The sequence below is a fragment of the Aphis gossypii genome, chromosome 2 (assembly GCF_020184175.1).
Source record: "Aphis gossypii isolate Hap1 chromosome 2, ASM2018417v2, whole genome shotgun sequence".
NCBI classification, from domain to species: Eukaryota; Metazoa; Arthropoda; class Insecta; order Hemiptera; family Aphididae; genus Aphis; species Aphis gossypii.
This window is the reverse complement of record NC_065531.1, coordinates 80,172,868-80,198,302: the sequence shown is the minus strand read 5'-3', so window position 1 is coordinate 80,198,302 and position 25,435 is coordinate 80,172,868. Positions and strand designations below refer to the sequence as shown.

Here is a 25,435-nt window from a genome sequence, read left to right as displayed (position 1 = left end):
CTGATTTTTGCATTAACCAAATATGATAATTTATTATATGTTTTTTACCACGAACATTTGAATAATCATTTTTATTCTAGGTATTGGTATTATTATTTTCCCTAGTTTTTTTTTCTCCGGGAATTTTAATTTCTATTTTCTACATTCATAAGTACTTGTGAATAATTCTGAATCACAAAATAATGTGCATAAATACTAAATTTTATTTTAATCGATAAATAAATAATAAATATCGGGACTGTACATGACACATTATTTCTTCGTGAATTTTTTTAAACTTTAAATTTTGTTAATTAATTAATCTATAAAATAATTATTTACAATAAGCGCAAATGCTCTATCGATATGCATTGGATTGATTGTGAGTGGGTCAGAATTCAGGAGACCTCCCAATTCCCATTAAAATTACTTTGATATTTTTTTGTGATAAAATATGTAATATTATGTTTAGTATTGATACAAGGCATAATAATTAAATAATTACTAATTTTTCATTTGAAAACAAGGGACCATAAATTGTCATTTTGGCAATATACAAAATTCAAAATTCAAAATCATAATATTTCTCAAAATTGGTATAAATTTGCTTATTATTATTATTAATCAGTGTAATCACAGTCAATTTATTTCGAAATCAAATTTTAATTTAATTATTCTTTCTTACGTCGACACAAATTGTTGTTACATAAATAAAGAACACTATTGTTTTATCTTTCTACTCGATTTACTTGAAAATCACTTTTCATTGTCCTTAAGCTATTTTTACAACCCTGTACTTATAACAAGAAAACTCATTCAGTAGAAATACGGTATTAAAAATATACACAAAAAGTTCATTAACTTTAATTCAAAAGGCTCATATTTTGGTGTACATTTTTAATACTCGCTTCCTTAGCTCCCGCTATTGTTTAAATGTTTCAGAAAATATCCCATGCAGTCGTCATTTTTTAAAACAGAATGTTCTTTTTATAGCCATTTTCAATTATTTATTAATTTGATGCGTAAAACCAACAAGATTATTTATTCGACTACTGGATTGACCTAAAATTTATTAAATTTACTTTTCCTTCTCCTTCTATGATTAGGTAACAGAATTATATGAACATTTTTGAGATATTATCCAAATAATGCTAAACATTATTTATTTATTAAAACCAATAACTTTTAAATGTCAAGAGTTTTTGTTCGACGATATTGTTCGCAAACCATTAGTTTATCGAACTATGGTACCTACCTACCAACCACAACCACTTAAAGGGTCATAAAAAGACGTGCATTTGAAATAAATATCATCTTTATTGGTACGGTAGTCGTAAATTATATTGAAATGGCGTTATATGGATTTTATGAATTCGTATCAGACGAAATGTTATAACTCGTAACTATACAAGTTTATTTTTATTTTTTAATATAATATAAACAAAACTATTAATCAAATAAACCTTAAAACATTTCAAATCATAGCGTTGGTTTTAAATATTATTTACAGTGCACATCTAATTTTTTTTATTTTCTATAAAATATTACACTGTTAATAATAAGGCTGGTAATTATTTTATCGTAAAAAAATCAATAAAAAAAAAAAAAAAAAAAAAATGAAATAATTTTTAAAAAAAATCTGAACGGTGAATATCATACCGCTTGAATGAAACCACACGCCCCTACCTCTCCAAACTTTTCACACACTAGATGGACACTTGAATATTATTATTATTTTTTTTTTTTTTTTTTGTCACCGTCATAGTCACCTGCTGGCTGCTATCAATCTCGGGATTTTATAATAATTGGACCCAATAACGAAAACCACATCACGCACACTCATGTTATCATCGTATTACTATAACGGCGCTGGCGCACGTCCAGAACCCTATGGTAATTATAGACATGGCGTGACGCGCACACGCACACACACAAATGAGATGTATACGCTATACATTAAATTTACACACACACACATATACATTATACATGATAATAATATGCACGTCCACATTCGGTGTCCCGCAACGACGTTCGCGCACATCAACGCATACGGCTCTCGTTATTTTTCGCTCGCGAATAACTACGTATAATATTACAATAACGTCTTAATTGTTGTTGTTGTTGTTGTTATTGTCGTCGTGTCCAGCTCTGCCTAGCCGACGAACTTCAAAACTTGTGCCACTCCGACTCGGGACAAAAAATGGAGGCGCTGCTGGAAGAGAGGATACAACTATTGCAGGAGCGCATGAAAGCGATCACTGCGCAGCGAGAACAAATAGAAGCAGCAAACCGAGGGCTCGAAGAAGAGCTCAACAAGTAAGTTAAATCGCTAGAAAAATTGTCGTGTGCACTGGTGCAGGTAAATCGATTCCCGAGACTTACATCGTTTTAAATGTATTAAGTTCCAAATTCGTTTATATAGGGGACATGCACAGATTGATTTTCAGCACTCGTGTTATGATTGATTTTCGAATTTCGCACAATATACGTTAGAGGTTAGGATAGGTTATTAGGTCGGCTAACGAGTGTAACAAAACGATTTCTTTTTTAGTTATTAAATGTCATAAGCATAATCATCGTCATAGCAGACTTTTTTCATAAATATACTAGAAGACTATTATTATTGAGGGGAAAGTAAAAATTTGAAACACATAGCTTTTAAAAGTTTAAATCTACCAATGAAGATTATATACTTTCAAATTATTTATTATTTTTTTTTCTCATTTCTCACTGATGTACAACAAAAATTAGGTACTCCCATATTTTTTTAACCACCCATATTTTATTTTGTTAAAATGTAACTTAACTACTTATTGAAATTCTCTATGTTTACTGTTCGTTTGAATGTGTTCTTTTTGCTTGTACTGTGTCCGCTGCAAGCCTACAAGACGCGCATTTAAGTGACAATAAAATATTAGGCATGTGATGGTCGTCTTAATTAAAATGAATAATCGTATATACTAAATTTAAGAGAGAACAACTGCGGTCGTATTACATTGATCAACACAGATACATTCAAAGCTGATCACGTGGTTTCTTTCACATATATAAATAACACACCACTTCGACGATTGTACTATGTAATATATTGTACGCGCGATGTAGCATTCGACTTAGCAATAAAATAAAAGTTCTGCAAAACTGATTACTGCGCTGCACTGCCTCAGAATTAAATTTTATTGAGTTTCGAGATAGAGCACTGAGTTTAAAAAAATATTTTTTCTAGGTTAATTGTAAAATAATATTCGTACAAATAAAATGTTAGAAATATAATTATGCAAATAATATTAACGTCATAGACTCATCACGATGGTAAAAGACAAAGATCACCAAACGTATCTCAAATGTAATCAAAAATACCAAACATTCAAATCCCGACTCTTTTATCATTTTATAAATTTTTTTTATATATTTTTGATTACTAAAGAATTTATTTTGGTTTATCAGAAATCGATCAAAATTCCATAAAAATTGGCCACCCCTGGATTAGATGGATGTGTGGGATTACGTGGACTTTACAACGAAAACAGTAATCCAAAAGCTAAATAAGATTATTTTCAAAATAATAATAATAATTTATAAAAACTAAAGACCTTTACCTACTAGCAATTAAAGCGTCAAAATCGACTTACCTTATGACGTATTTGAGATCCAAAGTAGAACTGTTTACCAGCTATTCAGTACATGGTTTATCTGTGTACTTAAAAATTAAAATTATTACTTATCAGGTACTTCGTATATTATTAAGTATACATTATCATTAAAGATGTCACTGTAATGAATGATGATTGAGTTATATTTCGATTCAATGATAAATCATTACGTACAAAAAACGATTCTGAACAAAGATTAAGTATCAACCGATATTATGTATTATGTAATTATATTAGTAATTTATTTTATCGTTTGTTATACGGTAGATCAAATTTAATTTAACGTTATCAGAATTCTCCTTCCAAGTTGAAAATTGAATATTTTTTACTGCTCTAAAAGATTATGACGGATAAAAAATTAAAAATTGAAAAATACATTCATTGTAAAAACTAATGCATTCTCGCTCCGTTTAGAATCTAAAATCGTTGTTTATTTTTCAAAAAGTCGTATAATATTATTAAGGTACCTATTCGTTTTGCACACAAATTTAAATATCAATGCATTGTATTTACTCAAGTACTAATAAATTGGTTCAACTACGATTTTCAAATAACAGTGAACATTTAGGAAGAAAAAAGAAAATAGCGATATTGTGATATTGTTGTGGTACCTAACGAAAATGACACAGACGTGACGGGATTTATTCAAAAGTCTGAAGCTTTTAACTCCATTTAAAATCCCTTATTATTAAATTGTTTCAATACTTATATCGTAATAAATGTGAAATACAAAAAAAAGACAAATAGACAAATTCCTAAACGTCTACATTTGAATAATCACAAAAAATAACGTTTTAAAAGTACCTAATACGTTATACGTACTAATCCACCTCAATCTATCCAATCATTTTTCAAAGTAAAATATCTCGGATGATTTTTTATACAAACAGAAACATTATGATATTTTTGTTTTAGTTTCATCATTTGCCATTTATCATCAACTAGTGATTAAATAAATAAATAAAATAGCTTCACTATACATAAAAAAAATTACAATATTATGAAGTCTCATCGAGTCGTTTTCCTGTATAATATTACAATCATGTTTATTGTAGATATAATGTAGGTATTTTATATTATTGCAAAATACAATAAACAACTGTAATATCATTATATCATATTGTACATTATAATACGTAAAATTTATATTATATAAAACATATACATTACATACAATACCGTCGAAGTGAATGAAGAAATCAAAAATGATTATGAATAATTTAAGGTGTTGTTTTATTGGATCGACGACGAAATAATTTCTGAAGGAAAACGTGCAAGGGTTTGAGGACAAAGACTTTAATATTAACACGTAAAAGAAAATAACTAATAAAAAGTTTAAAAACAAATATTCTATTAAAACGCATATCGTAATAAATAAATAAAAGTATAAAATAACTATTGTTGTTGAAACAAACAATACATTTTGAATAATAGACTTTCTTTTAAATACAAACTCAATTAAAAAATATTTTTTTAATTAACTTAAAAAAAACTATATTATTTACATAAGTAAAAGTAATTTATGCTACTAAGAATCCTTACAAATTATGCTACAGTCATTAACTTAATCTTAATAATTTAAAATATAACTATACCGTATACCTAACACATTTAATAAAAAAAAAAAAAAATTAAAAAAGGTCAAGTTATATGTGACAAAATTGTACTGTCAAAACCCTATTGTTTTTAAAAATATGAAAATATAATAAAAAAAATAATGAGCAAAAAATAAAAAGTGTATTATTTTATAAAATTGTATTTGTTGTTTAAATGTTACAGTACCTAACACCAAATATCTTCAGACCTTCAGTATATATTATTATTAAAAAACATAAATACCTGTACCATGCGGTTAATACCTAATATTAATATCACACATTATATCAATGTTGAATGAACTTTTCGTATTATTTATATTTGATTTATTTTGATTTCAGACTCAGTAAGAATTTCGTGAAAATTACAAACAATGTTAAAGTTACGGATGAAACAGAAGAAGAAAAAACGGATTAATCAGTTCCTTGATGTATTCAATTATATTAATTGAACTATAACAATAATTATTTAAAACTACTTTGAATTTGTTTGTATTTATTCAGTCTTTTCATCCAAATCGTCCAATAATCGAGGCAAGCCTGTTTTGTCAGTTTAAAAACATTGGCCGGATGACCGTCGCTGTACGCGACGACTACTAATCCTTCTTCGACCTAAATAATAAAATTACATGATATATTAATAATTTTAAAAGCTTTAAGCGCGCGGATCTTTGCAAAATGTATTCCGTTTATATAATAACAAATAGGTTTATTACACAAAAACCATTTCTTGGTATACATGGTGTAAGTTATAGGTATAAGACGAAACTTAAATAACGAAACCTCTGTCCACCCGGCACCCCCACAAACCTCCAATATTATAACCGCCTTAAATTACGGCGATGATTTTTTTAGTCCCAGAGATTTTTTTTCACCATCCGAAAAAATCTATCACGGAATACGCGTATATGGGCGAGTAATCCACTAAATTTTCCCCGAGACCCATAACTCACTCGAAAATAAAATAGGTATATCGTGTACATGGCGCGTATCGTATATATTCTATTATGCCAATAACAACACGCTCGAACCAAAAAAAAGTTGAGTTTCATAATTAATGTTTTATAATAGTAAAAAAAAAATAATAATAATTACGTCTGGACATGAACACAACTTTGTAAAACGCGAATTCAGACAGAATCATCATCATCCATTATTTTTTATACATCAAACTTTGAAAGTAAACACGTATATACCTAATGTATATTTATATAGTAATTGTAATTAATTATCGGTAAAAAAAAAAGAAAGTTTTTTTCTAAAAATTTGAAAATGATTAATTCAACAAAAATAATTTACCTTAAAGTCGTAGGAATTATCGTTATTCACGGCTCCCATATAAGCCGCCAATTGAATAGGCGCATCGTACGTCGCCTGCAAACTCGATTTATCACGTGACGACTTCTTCCATTCGATTACGACAGGAGTATCTCTATACAAATAACATGACAAGCAATATTATTGCCGTTTATATGTTTATTATAACTGATATGAACATTAAAAATACTTGTTTTGTATGTGCAATGTGCATATATGAACATTACAACATTATATTAACATTAGATATTATGTAGTTAAGGCGTATAATAATAATATAATAAGTAATAACTATATATTGCATACTTGTAAAACGCAACGCAGTCCACGATGCCTTTGTACGACAATCCGTCGTGTACGACCATTTTTTCCACCAAAATCGGTTTCGAAACGTTTTTTATAACTGCATCCAAACTTTTCCAACAGTTTTCTACTTCGTCGTAATGGCTTATGTCCGATGGGCAGCCGGTTAAATGTGACCGTATTTTACTATGCATAGCACTTCCCATAGCCATTAGTTCTGAAAATGTTACAACGAGTTATAAACCTAGAACAGTAATAGTAGTGTAGAAACATTTAGCTCACACCGCTTGTTTGTAAATAAAACTTCCTTTCACAAAACGGTAAAGGTATAATAAATTAATTTCGAGGATCCCATTTGGTGTATGGTTTCTATATTTTAAGCCTAAAAAGTTTCAATCTACCAACATATTATATTTTTTAACTATACATATATATTATAATTTTTACTACGCTTCATAAAAAATTATTAAAAAAAAAAAATTAGCGTTGCTAATAAATGAATAAAAATCTTGTAAGATAAAAAATATTTAGAAAATTACACAGTTTTCGCCGTGTAAAAAAAATAATTATGACAACAGAAAAAAAAGTTAAATACCTATAGTAGCATGAATAAAATCAACAAAGTTTAAAAATAATTACAATGCATATTAAAAAAATTTATAATATTTGGGCAATTTTAGGATAGCTATAGCAATGATAGTAGCAGTAGCTTGTACCCACAATCATAAAACATAATCCGTATAAACCTTAACCAGAATAATTAATAAAACTCAAACTTGAAAAAAAGTAATACCCGTCGAGACCATAAATATCAATCTCATTCCATAATAAATTCATAAAAAAAAAAATAGAGAGACCTATCAATTCTCGCATTAGACATTTACACATTTGATATCCACGATTTTAGTTATCAGATGCAAGTAGGCATAGTGAAACCTGACACAAAAACGTACTTACATAAATATAACCCTGTAATGCCTGACGACGTGTACGGATTATGACTGTTATGAGTGGAAAAATATTATTGTTTGGGTTTAGTTTTTATATTTAATTCCTTTAAGTTTAGATTAATCGATATTGTTTAAAGAGTTTTTAAATCATCAAAACCAAAGTGACACGACGACTCTATTGAGATTTTACTGAAAAGTGTTATGATAATAATATATTTTAACTTTGAATTAATATAGATAATATTATATTTCTCTGAGAGTTCATCTAAATTGCATCTTTCTCGTCTGAGAGTTAATAACTGTAGATGTACAGAGAATACGGTAAATATTTTATATATTTCGATTCAGACTCGAATCGAATTCTAGTATGATTACCACCGCAGTGTCTCCTGTACAGTAAGCAACTCTTGTATATACAACGTGACATAAATATATAATATAATTTGTATTTTTTCCATTGTTAATAAGTAATAAACGCCACGACGTAACTATATATAGTATACCGTATTTTGCGAAAACAGTATTTTATGGGCTATAAGACTAGCTATTTCAACTTTCGGATATTTCACAGTCGCGTTTTCCCCAAAATAAACTCCTTAGGGAATAATCTCCACTTCACGCCCCATTTTTATGAGCATTTTCAAAGCCGTCGAGACGATACCTAGCTGCTATAGCACAGTTACAATCAAATTAAACGATTTTCCATTTGTGATTAAAACGGCTCACGCCGCTGTGCAGATCGAATTATATTGCACCGAATGAAACAGTGTTGAAATAATTTTAGTAAGCTAAGTACTATACTGATCGAGACATTCGAGCACTCGCACGCGTACGTGTTTTGTTAATGGACATAATATTATTATTGTACAGAACAATATTATTTAATTTCGTCAACAGTCCGATTAACCGAACACTACTGCAGCAAACGAGTGTTGACGTAAAAAAAAAATAAATAAATAGTTTGATTAGAAGGATTTAGAACTCCTAAACATAATTTTGTACAAACTGCTAATTATTACACACCGTGATAATGGTATGACAGCTGCTAATGCCATGGTAACAATTTTAAGCATATTGCACTATATAAATATACAATGCATTTATTTTAGTTATTCAAACGAATTTGCATTCTCCGCGAAATTCCGAATTTATCATTGTCATACATCGTTACTTCTTTAGATTGTGTGCATTTCGCAGAACTTATATCGCCGTCGTGAATTTAATTCAGATTATGTGCCTACCTATATATATATACCTACTATTATTCTGTATTATACTGTAAGAGTACCAATAAATTATGACTGCGACTTCTCTCGAAATTCCACTCCTAACCCACACCAACGCTAAATTACAACGATGTTGAATAATAGTGTGTATACTGTATATAGCAGTATATTGGTTAGCTATTTATTTAGGCGGTCTGCAAAATTTCAACATAATGTCTCTTATTCAAGTAGGTAATACACTGTATACACACTGTGCCCGCAATATAAACTGAACACTTTACAATATTATAAAAGGAGGATTATCTAAATTCTAAGTAAAAAATAACCAGTGAAACAACAAAAACAACTCAACTTGGAAAAATAATGAAATGTAATAAAATATATACTGTAGTCGTTATTTCAAAAGTACAATGCACTAAGAATTAATAGTAAATATATAATATAAAGGTAAGTACTGCAGTTAAAAATTAATGACACACTTTGACGGTATATTATAAAAGTGCGTAGTAAATTGTATTTTATTTTTAAGTGGTTAAAATAGTTTAATTAAAAATCTTTATATCCGATTAGAGGTAATGGGCACAAAGTACCCTAAATTATAACAGCTAATATTGTAAGTATTATAATTCTAATAATTCTCGTATATTCCAAAAAAATGTTCATAACATCTACAAATACAATATATTTTACATTATTTTGTGATTTATGAATTGAATTATTCGGAAAAGCAAACTATAGTTATTTAGAGTATAGCGCAATTCACTGGTGCATTATTATATTATGTCCGGCAGTATATTGGATTTACGGTGTTAAATCGAATTTGTAAATAATAAAATTATTTTTTCATCCGATATCGAGATCGAAAACAAAATATGTATTATTAAATATTTCGTATACATACATATACATCGCATGCATCTGCGTATAAAAGCAATATATGTAGAAGCAATGGTGTAATTATAAGGGGATGAAATATGTGGTCCGAAAAGGGGGATCTTTGAGCTGAGTTAATAGTGTGATACAGGGTGATTCTTTTAATGACGGACATTTCAATATTTGTTATAATAAAGCCATAAAGGATAATACTGTAATAGCATGTTTTCGAAAAAATGCAAAATTTGCATAGGTATACACAAAAACAATTCTAACATGTTATAGGAAAATAATGATTCCAAATACTAATTGTATAATCCAACTATAATGTTTTGTTCTACATTACAATAAAACATCAAGCATTTTAATCAAGCGAACAATTTTTATTAAAGAAAACAAAATTGAAAGTAGAAAATGTCTAGAAATAGTTCAAAAAGTCAAAATATTTGGATTATATTATCTATACTGTAGGAATTGCTAGCATAAAAATTAGATGAAAATGATAATTAACTATGGTCTTTTTATTTTTGAATTACACAAAAAAAAAAAATTAATAATAATAATAATAACCAAGATCGACTTTGTCGAATACTTTTAAAAAATTACCTTTTTTTAATGAATTTTGTTATTTTGAAAATTACTAGTAGTACTAAACTACTATAAGTACTCTAAGCACTATTATATTTTTTTTACTTCTAAAATACAAACTATATTCAGCTACATTGAAGCACTTTTTACTGCCCCGAAAGATAAAAAAAAAAAAAAGATGGACAAAAAATGTGAATAATTACGTTTCGTATTTTTTTTTTTTTATGATGACTAATTTGAAAAAGAATTGATTTTTAATTTTCTTACATTTTTTTTCATGTATATTTATATATTTTATTATGAAATATTGTAATTTTCGTTTTTGAATACCAGACGCATACATGGTTCCGTTTCATTATACATAAAATGTGTATACATTTTTCCAACAAAGATACATAAGACAATAACACTACGATCTGACGATCACATATCAAACTGATATGTGATTGAATGAATTTGTCACAGTACATTATCAAGAGTGTGCCAAATTATCGAATTCTATTTTTAGTATTACGGAAATTTTCAATAACGATAAATATTTTGTATTTATTTAATAATATTTATTTCTAAAAATGACGGTTTAACGAAGTCTCGCTTTATTGTTAGTCACCTATAAATATTATAATAAGTTGCCTATATCACTTTTATCTTTTTTACTCTAATCCCATTTTCTGTAACCATAAAGATCGCAAAGAAGTATTATAATAATTATATTGTAATAATGATAAATGATAAGATTAATACATGGGTAGGTACCTACTTAACATAATTAATTCGTGTAATCAGTAAAAACCAGATCATAAAAAAAAAAACATTACAACTTATTAATATTCAATTCTTGCAATTTTTTTCTTATGATAAAAATGTTAAGTGCGTTATTACATTTTACGAGGATTATTTTACGTTCATTTTAATAGTTTAAAAAAATCGTAAAACTAATTTTAGTCAAAATGTATACTTGAAAAAAAACTTTAATTTATAAAACGATGCATAAAGAATTATTATTTTTATACTACTGAGTTGGTATATTATAATTTAATCTAACGAATTTTGCTATTTCGCCGTTTATAGAAAAATAAAATTATTTATATAATTATAAAATAATGACATTTCCCGAATTTTATAAAAGTCAATAAAATGTTTTTTTTTCATTCGACTACACAATAGTAAAAGCATTAATTCAAATACGTATAGTACTACTTAAGTATAGCAGATACCATATTATATTATTTTTTTACCATAAAAAAAGTTTAGTTGTTTTTCTAAAAAACAAATGTTACCTTTGCTGTATTTATTAAAACCATCTTCTCCCATCTTTTCAATCATACTTTTTTTCCAATTTTCTAAAGCTGCTTTTGACTTCTCTGACATTGTGGTATTAAGAATGTTTGTTACTGAAGGTAAATCACGCTTTGGGGTTTCGTGAATAATCATTTCGGAAGGCACTTCGATGGTGAGCTTACCGTAGTATTCTTGGTTTAAATTCTGCTTTGAATCATTCACCATACCATTGATATCATCTATAAATTACATTGTATAAAGGTAAGATGAACATTGAAATTAAAATGATGTGTTTATAGTCGGCTGCAAGCAAGTTCCGTGTACCTTCCGTCGTGGGTTTGATCTTTGACTTTAATCGATTAAGGTAATTATTTTCTTTTTCCTTCTCGTCGCCCACGATTTTCTCTGCCAATTTCAAACGCTGTTTTCGAGTTGTGCTAGTTTCCAACAGATCACCGAATAACTTCTTGGTATCTCTATTCATCTGTTTAAATACGGTACCCAAATCTTTTTTACAATCGGTGGTTTTAAAACGCAACAAAGCCCGGATTCCAATCATAGTGATGCCGATATAGTGACTTATCCGATACTTAAAAGTCTAGGAATGCAGCACCTACACAATAAATCAAAACAATAAAGTGATTAAAATAATTATAACAATAGACTATGATATAATAATCACAAATAGGATCTGATAATATTTAAAATGCATTAAATTTTAAATAAATGTAATAATGGGGGGTGAATAAGAGTGGGGGAAACAAATTAATTGTAAAAAATATAGCACAGGAAACAAAATCAAATCGTATTATTTGTCATTTTAAAATTAATTTAATTCTGTTATTTTCCTTGACGTAATGACGCTCTATATCAAAATTTACTGTAAAAATGAAAAATTCAAATAATTAAAACTTGAAATTATCCTATTATACCTATCCGTTAGTCTTCCCTGTATAGAACATTCACGGTATAGTAATGTAGATTAGGTCTAATTTTTAAATTAAATTTAACAGAAAAAATGTGCCTGATATAATAACTTAGTATGTGGTTGTATAGTTTGAAAGTATTATAAACAATTTTTAATATTTTAACTCTTAAATACTGTTACAGCAAAGTTGACATTTTCTCGACGTTTTATCTTTTAAGCAGGTTAAGTTATAACTTATAAGATATATATGATACTAATTGTATTATACGATATAAGATATAATACTAATACATACATACATACATACATAATATGATATATATATGATTATATATAAGCATGATGAATTTATAAATAACATATAATCAACCCAAGGAATCTAAGTAATTTAACTTACAGCATTTTTTTTTTTTATTATTAATGAATATGCAGTTAATAAAAAGTAGTAATAGTGATAATATATTTTAATTACAAAAATACATACCACACCTAAGCTTCGTCACTATTAGAATCCAAAACTATTATTATTATACATCAATCATTACTATTAAATGCCATAATGCTTGATCCAAAAAATAAACAAATAAATTAGTGTAATTGGATCAGTTACTATTAAAGGTGAATGGTTTAATGTATTACACATATTTTAATTAATCGAGGTATAATTATCAAATTAACTATTGATGTATAATGTTTTTTCTTATCGCAAAAATTAATTCTTATTAAAATTCATATTATTTGTTCAAAATTAAGTGGCTTCGATTAAATAATATTTCATACCATAAAATATGCATAATGCTACCTTGCAATAAAAAATCAACGACTATAACGAGTGTTTGACTATGTTAGAGTGTCTATTATAAAATGCTGACAATTTATTTCACAATTCAAAATTAAGAATCCTCCTGTACCTAATAAAATATATGTTGTTACTAAACACAGAAAAAAACAATCAAAATAATGCAGATAAAAAATCAACAGAGGACCATGGTATAGGAAATATTAAAATTTATTTAAGAATAGTTTACAAAATTACATCAATTACTAGTCAAAAATAAATAAATGTGAAAATAAAAAACAAATTTGTATACAATTGCAAAACATAATATACTTGTACATAAAATGAATACAGATATTCAATACTGAAAAAAGATTAACATAGGAATACATTCAATAATCTTTAAAGCATTACAAATTTAAAATATACAAAAATAATTTTGTCTCTATATGCGTATCACATACAAATTTACAGAATAAAATATGTATAATTTACTCTGCTACATTTCAATGGTATTTTATAAAAAAAATATGCAAATCCGTTTTTCGAATTTATTTATAACTATTGTCTATTACAATTCAATTTTATCCGCCTTCAATTATTTATAGTCAAACAAAGTTTAATAAATTTAAAAATGGTCTGACTAATTGTATATATTAACGTTTAAAATATAATAATTAATATGTAAGTATAATATTTTGGTTATAAGTGTTATAACGTATAATGTAATTGTCCAAGAAATAGGAGTAAAAATATTATAACTACTTAAACTATCATTTAATGCTAGTTTTAACTGTACATACAAATGTACATCTGAGTGTCTGACATAAGTGTTAAATGATTAAATATTTTATAATCAGCTAAAACGTAATTGACTTTAAAAGTTGCATTCTGTTTTTTACAAAAATACTACTCGGTATAAGTTATAACTTACAGTAGATATTTAATATAGTATTATATACCTACTACCTACATCAAATTGTTTAGAAAAAAAAGTCTATAGGGAACCTTCTCCAACCCCACTTAAATAAAATTGCACACTGGACAAATAAATAAAAATAAAAATAAATTAAGACACATCAGCTCAAGTAAGTTTCACTTTAAGTCGAAACGAATATACCCAACTTCAAATAAACGAAAATCCAACTCCAACTATACTCGTATTAATAAAATATTCGGGTATGATTCTTGAAAAGCGACTCACTTAGCCACACAAAAGCTAAACGTTAACAAGCCAATATTCAACTTAATTTCCTTAAAATACTCCTCAAATCAAAAATGTGTCTCAATTACAAAAAAAAAAATTAATCTATAAAGTATAAATCAATTAAAAGACTCGTTTGGTCTTAAGGTATATAAATTTGGAGACCTGCTAAGTCTTCGATGTACATTGAAGACTGAAGTCTTCATTTTAGGCTTTACAGCCCTAACACATCAGTCCAGAAATAGCTCATCCATATACAGTATATAAAGTCACCGAACTTGCCAAAATTCATTACAAACTCCCTCGTTAAAAATATGTCCACTAGCTGTTTCCTTACCCGATAATGTTCAATCTTTAACTTCGTCTAAAACGCTACCTACTGACCTAGAGGCCTGCTCCAAATTATAATTAAATAACAACATAATATTATAGAATAAAAACAAAAATAAATTTAAATAATGAGGTGCCGTTAGTGAATTGCTTCCTCCATAAGCCATTTATGTGAACCAGTGAACCACCTTCCTATACCCTTATCTACCACGTACAAACGTACTTATGATTTTAATTAACAGATAGTAAATATATATTTTAAAATTAAAATTAAAATTATTTGCTACGGTGAACAACCGGGTAACACTAGACTTCAGAGATCATTTCACAAACCGGTAAGTCGGATTTATTTTGTAAATTTGCTCCTAATAAGGAGTACTTTATAAAAAAAAAATAACGACGATGCGCATAACCGATAAAAATTCATAATTAGTACCTAATGGCTAATAAACCTATAAATTAAAATTATTCTTGTAAGTTGTAATAAATTAAAATGTATTCATAATATCTATTGGGATGATTACTTTATAAATACAAAATGTAAATGGTCATTAAAATCGTTTCATAAATTCATAATGAATTAATGAAAACAATTAAAAATACCTCATAATAGTTACAATGTGAGTGTTACACGTCTTTAAAAACATAATATCATCTTAATGGATTTTTATGCACAAATATAACACTCACTCTATGTACATCACGTAATTATATTAGTTATGCAAATTTACTGATGCACGGATATTATGTGCATATTCTACAATATATTTTACATAAAAATACGGCCTTTAATTATTACGGTATAATATTTTTTACACGATATAACAACACGTATCTATAGGCTATAGGTAGTATCTACCTCAACTTTTTCGATTATTAATCGTGAATAATATTGAAAATTGGTACACTCCTGCGATGCACAATATAATCAATAGCGTCATATAGGAATATGATTTCGATAAAGCATTGCGTGTTTTCATTTAAAGCAAATAGGAATACTTTTATGGGTAGATACTAGATATATTGCAAATATTATGAACTGTATTTACCTACACAACATGTATATACAACTGCAATAATGGCCAATAACAAATGAGTAGAACTTTCGTAGAATCTGTACATACCATATGTGATAGTTTTTATATATGTATATTAGTATTGTTTATTTTAAAATTTAAACCAGATACGTGTGCATAAAAATTCGATATACCTGTTTTAAATAATTCGTTTCCGTCCACGACATCGGGTTACAACATATTATATTATTCATTTTATGAGCACACTAATCGCATCGGTAGTTTTTTTTTCTAAGTTAATATTGTTATAACCTCGTTGTTATTGCAGACATATACATAAATTATAAATGCACACGCGCGTCATTGCTCATTCCAATATGGGAGTATAACCTACTTAATAATAATATGTTAACGAATTAATTATAATATATTAAACTATATTGTATTTAATTACATAATAATATCTATTAATTAAACCTCTACTAAAACTATTATTTATGATTTATTGTCGATTTATAAATACTCATAGGTAATAAAAACACCAACAATATCGTCATTGCGGTACCACGAGGAAATTACCTAATTAAATGTTGAAACAAAAAACATGATACTTTTTTTACAACAAAAGCTAAAAACGTATCATCTATACGGTTATCGAGAGACACGAAAAAAGTATAAAAATAAGTATAGCCGTATAGGTAGGTAATAAATACTTTATTTTTGTACAATAAACTACAAACATGTTTGGGAGAGTGCAGTTCATATACTGTTTACAGTAAGACTAGGTACACTTCACACCATAAAGAATGTCGATTATACGTTGCAAAATGTGCGCAATGGTTTTAAAAAAAAGACTGGTTTTACGTCGTCAAACATAACGAGCACAATAATACATTCTCGTTAGTTTTGGATTAGGCGTAGGTAATAGGTAGGTATGAGTTGATTTTTTTACGTATAATACAAAATTTATCACACGGATTACACGAAATCGCTTTGCGAGCCGAAGGTTGCCGACCCCAAAAGTGTTTTTCGTGTACCTATAATATGTGCATGTCACTCGTGTATAATAATATTATATACTATCGGTATTTGTATGCTCGATCGAGAGCATCGGCTTCGCAGGTGGGTATATCGTTATACGAACAAGTGTGTTTGGACTTTGGGGCAAGCTAATAATATAATTTTAATCACTAAAAACGATTTCAACAGAATATATCCGTAAAATCATAACACGTCTCCTCCAAGTATAAAACAAGAGGTAGGTAGAAGCACCTATTTACGATTTCGGCGATGAGGCTAATTCATGGTCAACAGGTAGGCGTTATCCGACAGCGTAAACACATTAAACGCGAAATAATAAATTGATTATGTTTCAAGTTTTGCGATAATATGATATTTTTGTATTTTCACCTACGAACAGTACGAACACGTTTTAGCGATCTATCTATATAGATGCAAGTCCGCATCCAGACATTTTTGGAGTGGTGGGGGAATCCAAAACACGAAATTTCTAATTGTACTGAATTTAAGTTTTAACATTTGGTTAAATATAAGATCAATATGAATATTAAATATTAAATATCAACAAATAATGAGTTTGTCACAGTCTATTGGACACGACGCGCGACGGTATGTTATTATTATAATAGGTAGGTAGTATTTTTAATTTACACGAATTCAATATCGTTGCTGTTTGCCGTCACCGACCGGCAACGATAGCGGTCGTTATCTATCAATAACAATCTATTATTAGAAGCTATAATATTTTCATATATTATTATTTTACGAAATAAAACAGTAGATGGTTAATTTAATTAGAGTTTAAGCCGTTTATAACCGAAAATATGTATGTTGAATATTATATTATATTAGGTATTATTAATTATTATAATATTACATTAATACTATTTGTGTTGGAAAATTGTTTATAAAATATATAATAATTTTAAACATATTATCGTGTAAAATATTGAAGAAATTTCGAGTGGTGGGCGTAAAAACCCCTAGGACCTCCTCACGGATCTGACCTAGCACGTAATACTATGAGTAACTTATGTATTATGTTGTATAATATAGACGTCTGACGATAATATCGTCGATTGCAATTTAATATAAGCAAATATCTGACGATTTACACACATCTACTCGGTTAACGATATCTATAATTTCTACATACCATACTGTCAGATCTTTGCGTTACACGCTGTATACAACAGCTGTATAGGTACGGGCTACGACAGACGAGAGTCCGTTCGCCCACGAGCCGCCCAATTAAACCGAATTTTTCCAGCACATTAAACTTTTACAACGCATACGACATATAACAAAATCAACAACGAACTATTCAATTGAACGATTACAATAATTTAAAATCCCAATAATGGGCTCGAGCTTGTTATAGACTTTTGTGCGTACGTGCTCCATGTGCGCGGGACGCTGACCGATCACGACTGTAGTACACAATATAGCAGAGACCTAACCAGACGGTGGTTCATACCATCATACCCCTATAGACCTTATACTTAGTATGCGGTCTATGCACACCCCGCACCGATCTTAGATGTTTTTGAGGTTAGCTAGGTGAAAAATGATATTATTTTAACTGTTATTGCTCCATTTTTATACTTTATGACTTATGTTTAGGAATTTTATGCAGAACCCTTACGGAAATCACGTTCAAAAAAAGAAGGGTACACAAAACAAAGTGATAATAAACGGCAACATTGACTACACTCGAAACCCTCGTATGATCTCCGTTGAAAACTTTACTCATAAAGTCTTAACACCCGGACTGAATGCCTATAACATTATAAATAAATTCCATAATAAAACATATTATATTTTGACTGCAAATAATTTTGACCTAATATCCTTAAAAAATTACACAATTTTTTTATTTATTTATAATTTTTAACTGATATTAAAAAATTTTAATGGATACCTCGACAATTGTTTTGAGCGACGAACGTTGGTCGTCGAAAAACGCCACTTTTGAGGTAGGTAACCATATACGTACCAAAATGTGTAATTAAGACAATTAAGTTTAATGTAAATTCTACGTTCCCATTATTTTGTTATGTGTACTAGTGTACCGGACGTATCACTACCGTTAATCGCACTATAGAGAGATTAAAACGTTATCAACGTATCGAAATCATAAATAGAATGATAAATGTGGAACAAATTTTCTGGAGCCAACATTTTACATTTTGAATAACCAATAAAATTACTCTTAAAATGCATATTATATATAATCATGTACTAAAAAAATAACAAAATGCAAATTATAAAAAATACTAAGACTATATAAAAAAAAAACAAAATAAAAGTTAAAGTTTTCAATGACGAATGAAACAGATTTAGTACCTACTTGAAAAGCATTTCTTGATACTTTCCAAAAAAATAATGAACTTGATATTCAAATTCGAGCCTTATAAGTATACATACCCAGATTACAAGACTATTTCAATTGTTATTATTGGATCAACATTACGTCTTAACGTCTATATAATTAATATGAGATACTTATGCAATTCAATATGTTCTGTACTACAGAATCTGTAGGTTAGACGTTCTAGTTTTCCAGCGTTTAGCTAACAAAAATAAATTTAACATTACATGGAATTATCAATTAAATAATTACATTTTATGTTATTATTTTAAAATCATGAACAAATTTATTCAACATTGCATTGCATTATATACCTTGTACATTTATTGATCTTTATGTACCTACAAGAAAGTTAGTTATTATAAAAGGTACGTAATTTACGTTATTTACGTAACGTAAATAGGTAGGTACTATTGTTTTTTTCTGTAGTTGTTTATCAACTCGCCAGACTTTATTTAATGAATTTATTCTCTGAAAGTAATTATTTCTTCTACAATATTTAGATAGGTGGCTATAATAATATAATTTATTTTATACACGTAATAATGTAATATTATCTGTATAAATAAATATACGTACAAAAAATATTAACGATAGGAATAGAATTCAATTAAAAAATGTTTTTTTTTTTACAAAATAAAAATGATTAATACTAAATCGAACTACATTTATAGACATGTTTGAATTCAGAACCTCGCATAGTCACACCTTGGTACATTTATGTCATCGTAAATGATGTTAGACAACTTCGACATCGAGTTTCAAGAAAAATACTAATTATAATGTAATAATCAAAAATACCTATATTGGCTATTAAATTTTTAAAACTTGCAAATAAAAGGTTACAATATCATTAATATTTTCAAATACATAGTAGACACAGTCACCCTAACTCTTAATTTTTAATGTAGCATACAATAAATTTAATATGATTACAAATTGAATAATCATGCATTCATGCATCAAGCAAAGGAAAAGATTCTCGGAACATTTAGTTGGTGTACAATAAACATCATTGAATCATTCCATTTCATATTCATTCGAATTTCTAACATATGTCATCGTACCTATATGGCTATAACCTATGTGACATAAAATGAAAATTTTAAAAATATATATATCTAAGAACATTATGTTAGTAGTACAAGTACTGTATTACTAAGTACTAACAATAATTAATATAATATTTTATATAACATGGGTTAAAACGAGTATTTTTTTTTTAATTAGTTTTTGTAGTCGTGTATTTTTAACTTTAACTATAATATTTTTGCCAATGCAGACAGGCTTTTACAATTAAAGTACCTCTTGTGGTAGGGTGTACCAACGCTGGGCCAAAAAATCTATTATTAACCATTGTTTTAAGTTTATAAGGATCATAATATTATCTGTAATTTTAATACTATAAATTTAAATATATCTTTTAATTCAAAGTGTGAATAAATCAATATAATTATAATAGTAAAAATTGAGTATTATTATAATTAAAAAAAAAAAAACTAAACTTGACAAATGTAATGAAGTCATTATTAACTATGAGAGCAATTAGAATCATAATAAATAATTAATTACATTTTTAAATATATCAGCACCCCCTAAAGCTAAGTTTATAGTGGTCCTTAACAATTTATTTAAACATTTTATAATATAACACTAATTTAAAACAAACTAAGTACCCAACTGTACAATACTTAACTGTAGTAATAAAAATCTATATTTTTTACATTGCTATGATTTTTTAGTTGACCTCAATTAAAAATTAGTTTCTATGATTCTTTAAATTCTGATATAGACAACATGTAGTCAAGCCTTAGGATTTATTTATGTAAGAATTTTAAAATACAAATTATTAATTCCACTGAATATCTAGTAATAATATAGATTTGAACATCTGGCAGGAGGTAGATCAGATAAAGAGCTATAATGAGGATAGGAATTAAAATTTCTTATGTAATACAAAAATATATACTCAAGTATAATATGAATTAAGAAAATAAGTAATACATGAAATATGTTTGTAAATAAATAAATACTTAGGTAAATAAATATTGAGCAAAACAATGATTTATAAATAATAAAAAAAAATGTTTTAATTAGGTAATTCAATTTTAGTTATTTTGTTCATATAAAATTTTAATTTAGAAATTTGTCTTAATTGTTATATCTTATTCTATGGTTTGGTTAAAGCAAAATACAAAATGTATATTATAAGTGCACTTGTTTTTAAAAATTAAAAATATTCAATCAACATAATTATAATGTATTAACAATTTGTTTTAAATTTTCATAAAATTTGTTTAAAAATTTAAAATAATGTTTTTACAATAATTCAAGTGACGTAGTATACAAAATATATAAATTAAAAAGTTAAACAATTACTAATTTAATATTATAATACTCATTAACACATAATATTACAGTCTAATCTTTACATGTTTATAATTAAAAAAATATAACATCATCACTTTTTAAGTTTTTCATTGCCTTGCGCTGTTCTTCAATTGCTTTTCTTCTAGCTGCATCATATTTTGAATTTACAACAACTGGTTTTTTTGCTTTCGTCTTTACTTTAATAGTTTTGATAGGTTTCTCTTTGTTTTGGTCTTCATCATCAGGCCAACCTTTATTACTTACATCAATAATTGCTCGCATTTCAGTTTTCACCTGATCGACTTGTATTTTAACCATATCCCAAAACCCTTCTAAATCATTATTTTTTGGTCTAGACAAATCATCGTGTGCACAGGATATATTACTCTCACATAAACCAAGGAATTGCTGAATTTTTTTGGACATTAATAAATTTGATTTACCAATAATTGCTTGAATACGAGCCTGGCCATTTTCAGGAGCAATTGGTAATAAAGATTCTACCTGTGATATTAATTTTTTTATTGTATCACATTCTAAGTTAACTAATTTAATAAAATATTTACCACCATTAATTTCTACATCACTACCATTAGTTATTTTTGAAGGTTTTATTTTTGGAGATGGTGAATTATGATTTATTACTAGTTTTGCCCGGAATTGGGGGTTGAGCAACTTTAAGACAGGTAAATCAGCATGTTCTCTTTGTATTACAGTTGATGTAGGAATGTTGTTTAATCTTTTTTCCTTAGGTGACACTTTAACACTAGAACCGTAAAGTCTTTGGATTGTGTTAACAACTATTGAATTGGCAGATTCAGTTCTATAATCAACTGTATCAGTTATTGAACATTTCGTCATAATATTTTGGTCTTCCATGTTACAATTAACTGTGCGTACATTGATAGGGCTACAATCCCTAGAGCGACTCTCGCGTTTTTTGCTATCGTACTGCGTTAAAGATGACGTATAACCATTTATAGATCTAGATATGTTGACATACGATGGTGACTTTACCTTGTAAGGTGGTTTTTTGCACGTTCGGATAGGATCGTCAATATAGCGGTCATCTGTTGCGTCTCTGGTACTCATCACTGTCAAGATAGCACACTGGTTTAATCACTTGATCAGCTTCATCGTTCCTGTAGAATTCACTCAATTAAAATATGTACCTTAAAAAAATGTATTTTCTGATATTTAAAATAATTAATAAATAAAATAGCTAAGTATTGTATAATAATAATGTTTAAGTTCTAAAGGAATAATCAGTCACTGGAAAACTAAATAAAACAAAACAAAATCACCCAAAAGTTGGTAAAAATATTAAAATAAACTGAACTAAAAGTTAGAAGTTAAATAAAATTGAATACCTATAACCCTACATGGTGAATGTACGAGTACAATAAGTTTTATTATTTAGATAAATAAACTCAAATAAAATGCTATATGTATTCAAGTATTTTGCACATTTAATTTTATTGATATCCAATAAAAATAATTTTAAACAAGTATTTTAATACAAGAACTTACGTTGAGATATTCCATGTACAATCTGATATCTTTCATTTTTTTCTAATTAACTTAATAGCTACTTCTAAAAATTATAATATGAAATAGTTAAAAAAAACGACTATTTTTTGTTTCTTAAAATTTAAAAGTTATCTTGATACACTACACAACAAATAATTATACTGGTTGAAAGTATATTTTAAATTATAAAATTATAATAATTATAAGAGATTTCATCAAATTAATCTATTTGAAACAATAAATAATTGATTTAAATAAAAAAACTAAATTAAAATGGTAGGCAATAACAGTAATGTATAAAATAAAAACTAACTACAAGGAAAACATATAGGTAGTTGAAATATAACAAAAACAATAAAATAATTTGGTTAATATATCAATATATATGCATTTTTTTTTTGGTTAAAAACTGTTAACAAAAGTTAAAATATTGGTTCATTATATTGTGGCAAATAAGACAAATGTGTTTACATAAAAAACATGATTAAGATAAACAAATGTCAATTAGTTTGTACAGGATTTATATTATAATATGTATATCAATTCCACTAATTCCAGTGTTATTCTTTTACATTTAATTATTTAGTTTACCTAACCACAAAGATACATAATTTTAAAAATCTCTTTTCAAAAATTATTTATTTATTCATTACCTATTTTTATACTTAACCAATTATAATTTAAGTTTATAAACTAAATAAATTTTAAATAATATGTAAACATTTACCTTGCCACAATGTAGGTAACTTTAAAAAAGCTTTTTAAAAATGGATAACAATGTATCCATGAATATTAATGTTAATTGTATTTATGAAGACCTCAGTCGGTATTAAATATCAACATTTTTTAAACGTATAATATGACTACTGTTAAATTTTAAGAATCTTAAGAAAAATTGATAAGTACCTTTTATATTGTACTATCATACATCAAGAAACCAGATTTAAATAAGACAAAAAATAACAGACATACCTATAGAATTTAGAGAGAATTCATACTACGATAACTGTGCATGGGCAAACATTACCCATAAAACGATGAGCATACAGACTGATAGTGTTGAATGTTTAGCGCCGGACTGTGATTCGTCAAAGGGCAACAACTGAAATTTTTTTTGACCAAAAACAATATCCTTAATGCTTAAAAGCAGAACCACAATCTACAAGATTACAATAATCCCATACAATTCATGACGTACAGGAGGGAGGTAGTGAACCGTGAAAGTTAGCTTTGTTGACAAAACACACCCCAAGGGCCATCATTACCTTGGAGCCCACAATCAGTTACAGTGTTGGACGGCAACACTAGCAATAACAGTAACAACACAGTGATCACACAATAGACGCCGCGCCACCGGGAAATTTATTACGTAAAAATCTCCCTCGAGCGATCGACCGAACGATCTATTATTACGATTATAATGATTTATTGTGTGCACCGCAGCAGCGGCGATTATAGAAACTCAACCATTATGTACGTAAATTAGGCTGCCACACGTGTGTAGGTAGGTAACAATATTCGAACGGTTATTAGTTATAATAAAACTTCGAAAAAAATACCTAGGTCGGAGTAATAAATAAATCAACGAAAGTAAAATAGAGCAATTGCCGAACGGAACGTCTACAGTTTTACAGCCTTGAAAAGCTAACGAGAGCGCAAATTTCGGTACATTTATTTTAATATTAAACTTACTTACTTGTTCGGCGATGACGACAACTTTTGCTGGAAACCGAACAAAATATTCAATATTATAATAATTAATATTGATATTATTTTAGTCGGTATTCGGTCTTGATATTATGTGATAAGTAGACCGACTACGAGTACGTCAACTATTTCTGTACGACGAACGACAGTCGAGTGACAACGACGATGATTCAGAAACTACTCGTGACTCGCCAGTCGCCACTCACAATCTCCCGAATTGCGGTACTATCCGATAATAAATAATAACAATATTATCGTTATTCGAAATATTTAAATTTTTCCGATGACGGCAACGACTTATCGTCAATCGTCATTATTATTGTTATTACTATTATTATTATTATCGCCGACGCCGATTTAATTATTATGATTGTTATATTTTAAAAGCCACCTCAAATTTAACCTAAAATAGA

At 27.7% G+C, this 25,435-nt stretch overlaps 2 protein-coding genes and 1 long non-coding RNA gene across 8 annotated transcripts; 1 reads left to right on the top strand and 2 right to left on the bottom strand.

Annotated features, from left to right (window-relative positions):
* The first annotated feature begins 926 nt into the window (after nucleotides 1–926).
* On the top strand, nucleotides 927–5,715 carry LOC126549597 (uncharacterized). The gene is made up of 2 exons (XR_007603696.1): nucleotides 927–2,298; nucleotides 5,573–5,715. It is a non-coding gene; the product is annotated as an uncharacterized LOC126549597 (long non-coding RNA).
* On the bottom strand, nucleotides 5,696–25,153 carry LOC114132907 (mitochondrial genome maintenance exonuclease 1-like). 4 transcript variants are annotated; one of them, XM_027998516.2, is made up of 6 exons: nucleotides 25,008–25,153; nucleotides 12,093–12,381; nucleotides 11,768–12,007; nucleotides 6,854–7,067; nucleotides 6,530–6,662; nucleotides 5,696–5,842 (listed from the first exon to the last, which is right to left on the bottom strand). In XM_027998516.2, the coding sequence occupies exons 2-6, from the start codon at nucleotides 12,325–12,327 to the stop codon at nucleotides 5,696–5,698; spliced, it is 969 nt and encodes a 322-aa protein (XP_027854317.1). In that variant the 5' UTR covers nucleotides 12,328–12,381; nucleotides 25,008–25,153. The 4 variants fall into 4 exon arrangements, with proteins under 4 accessions (XP_027854317.1, XP_050055163.1, XP_027854315.1 ...); XM_050199206.1 differs by lacking the exon at nucleotides 25,008–25,153 and adding an exon at nucleotides 18,966–19,099; XM_027998514.2 differs by lacking the exon at nucleotides 25,008–25,153 and adding an exon at nucleotides 18,201–18,481.
* Nucleotides 21,617–25,160, bottom strand: LOC114132906 (guanylate kinase-associated protein mars-like). Of its 3 annotated transcripts, none has more exons than XM_050199205.1 (2): nucleotides 25,012–25,160; nucleotides 21,617–22,927 (listed from the first exon to the last, which is right to left on the bottom strand). In XM_050199205.1, the coding sequence occupies exon 2, from the start codon at nucleotides 22,875–22,877 to the stop codon at nucleotides 21,858–21,860; it is 1,020 nt and encodes a 339-aa protein (XP_050055162.1). In that variant the 5' UTR covers nucleotides 22,878–22,927; nucleotides 25,012–25,160; the 3' UTR covers nucleotides 21,617–21,857. The 3 variants fall into 3 exon arrangements, with proteins under 3 accessions (XP_050055162.1, XP_027854313.1, XP_027854314.1); XM_027998512.2 differs by lacking the exon at nucleotides 25,012–25,160 and adding an exon at nucleotides 24,288–24,988; XM_027998513.2 differs by lacking the exon at nucleotides 25,012–25,160 and adding an exon at nucleotides 23,316–23,334.
* Between the last annotated feature and the right edge of the window lie 275 nt (nucleotides 25,161–25,435).

What these genes read in the sequence shown, in the direction of transcription:
- LOC114132906 (XM_050199205.1), bottom strand. Translation starts at nt 22,877, where the DNA reads ATGAGTACCAGAGACGCAACAGATGACCGCTATATTGACGATCCTATC.
- LOC114132907 (XM_027998516.2), bottom strand. Translation starts at nt 12,327, where the DNA reads ATGATTGGAATCCGGGCTTTGTTGCGTTTTAAAACCACCGATTGTAAA. An exon ending in GATCAAACCCACGACGGAAG is followed by an intron (nt 12,008 to 12,092) that starts GTACACGGAACT and finishes TGTAATTTATAG; the next exon opens with ATGATATCAATGGTATGGTG. An exon ending in ATAATTCCTACGACTTTAAG is followed by an intron (nt 5,843 to 6,529) that starts GTAAATTATTTT and finishes TTTATTATTTAG; the next exon opens with GTCGAAGAAGGATTAGTAGT.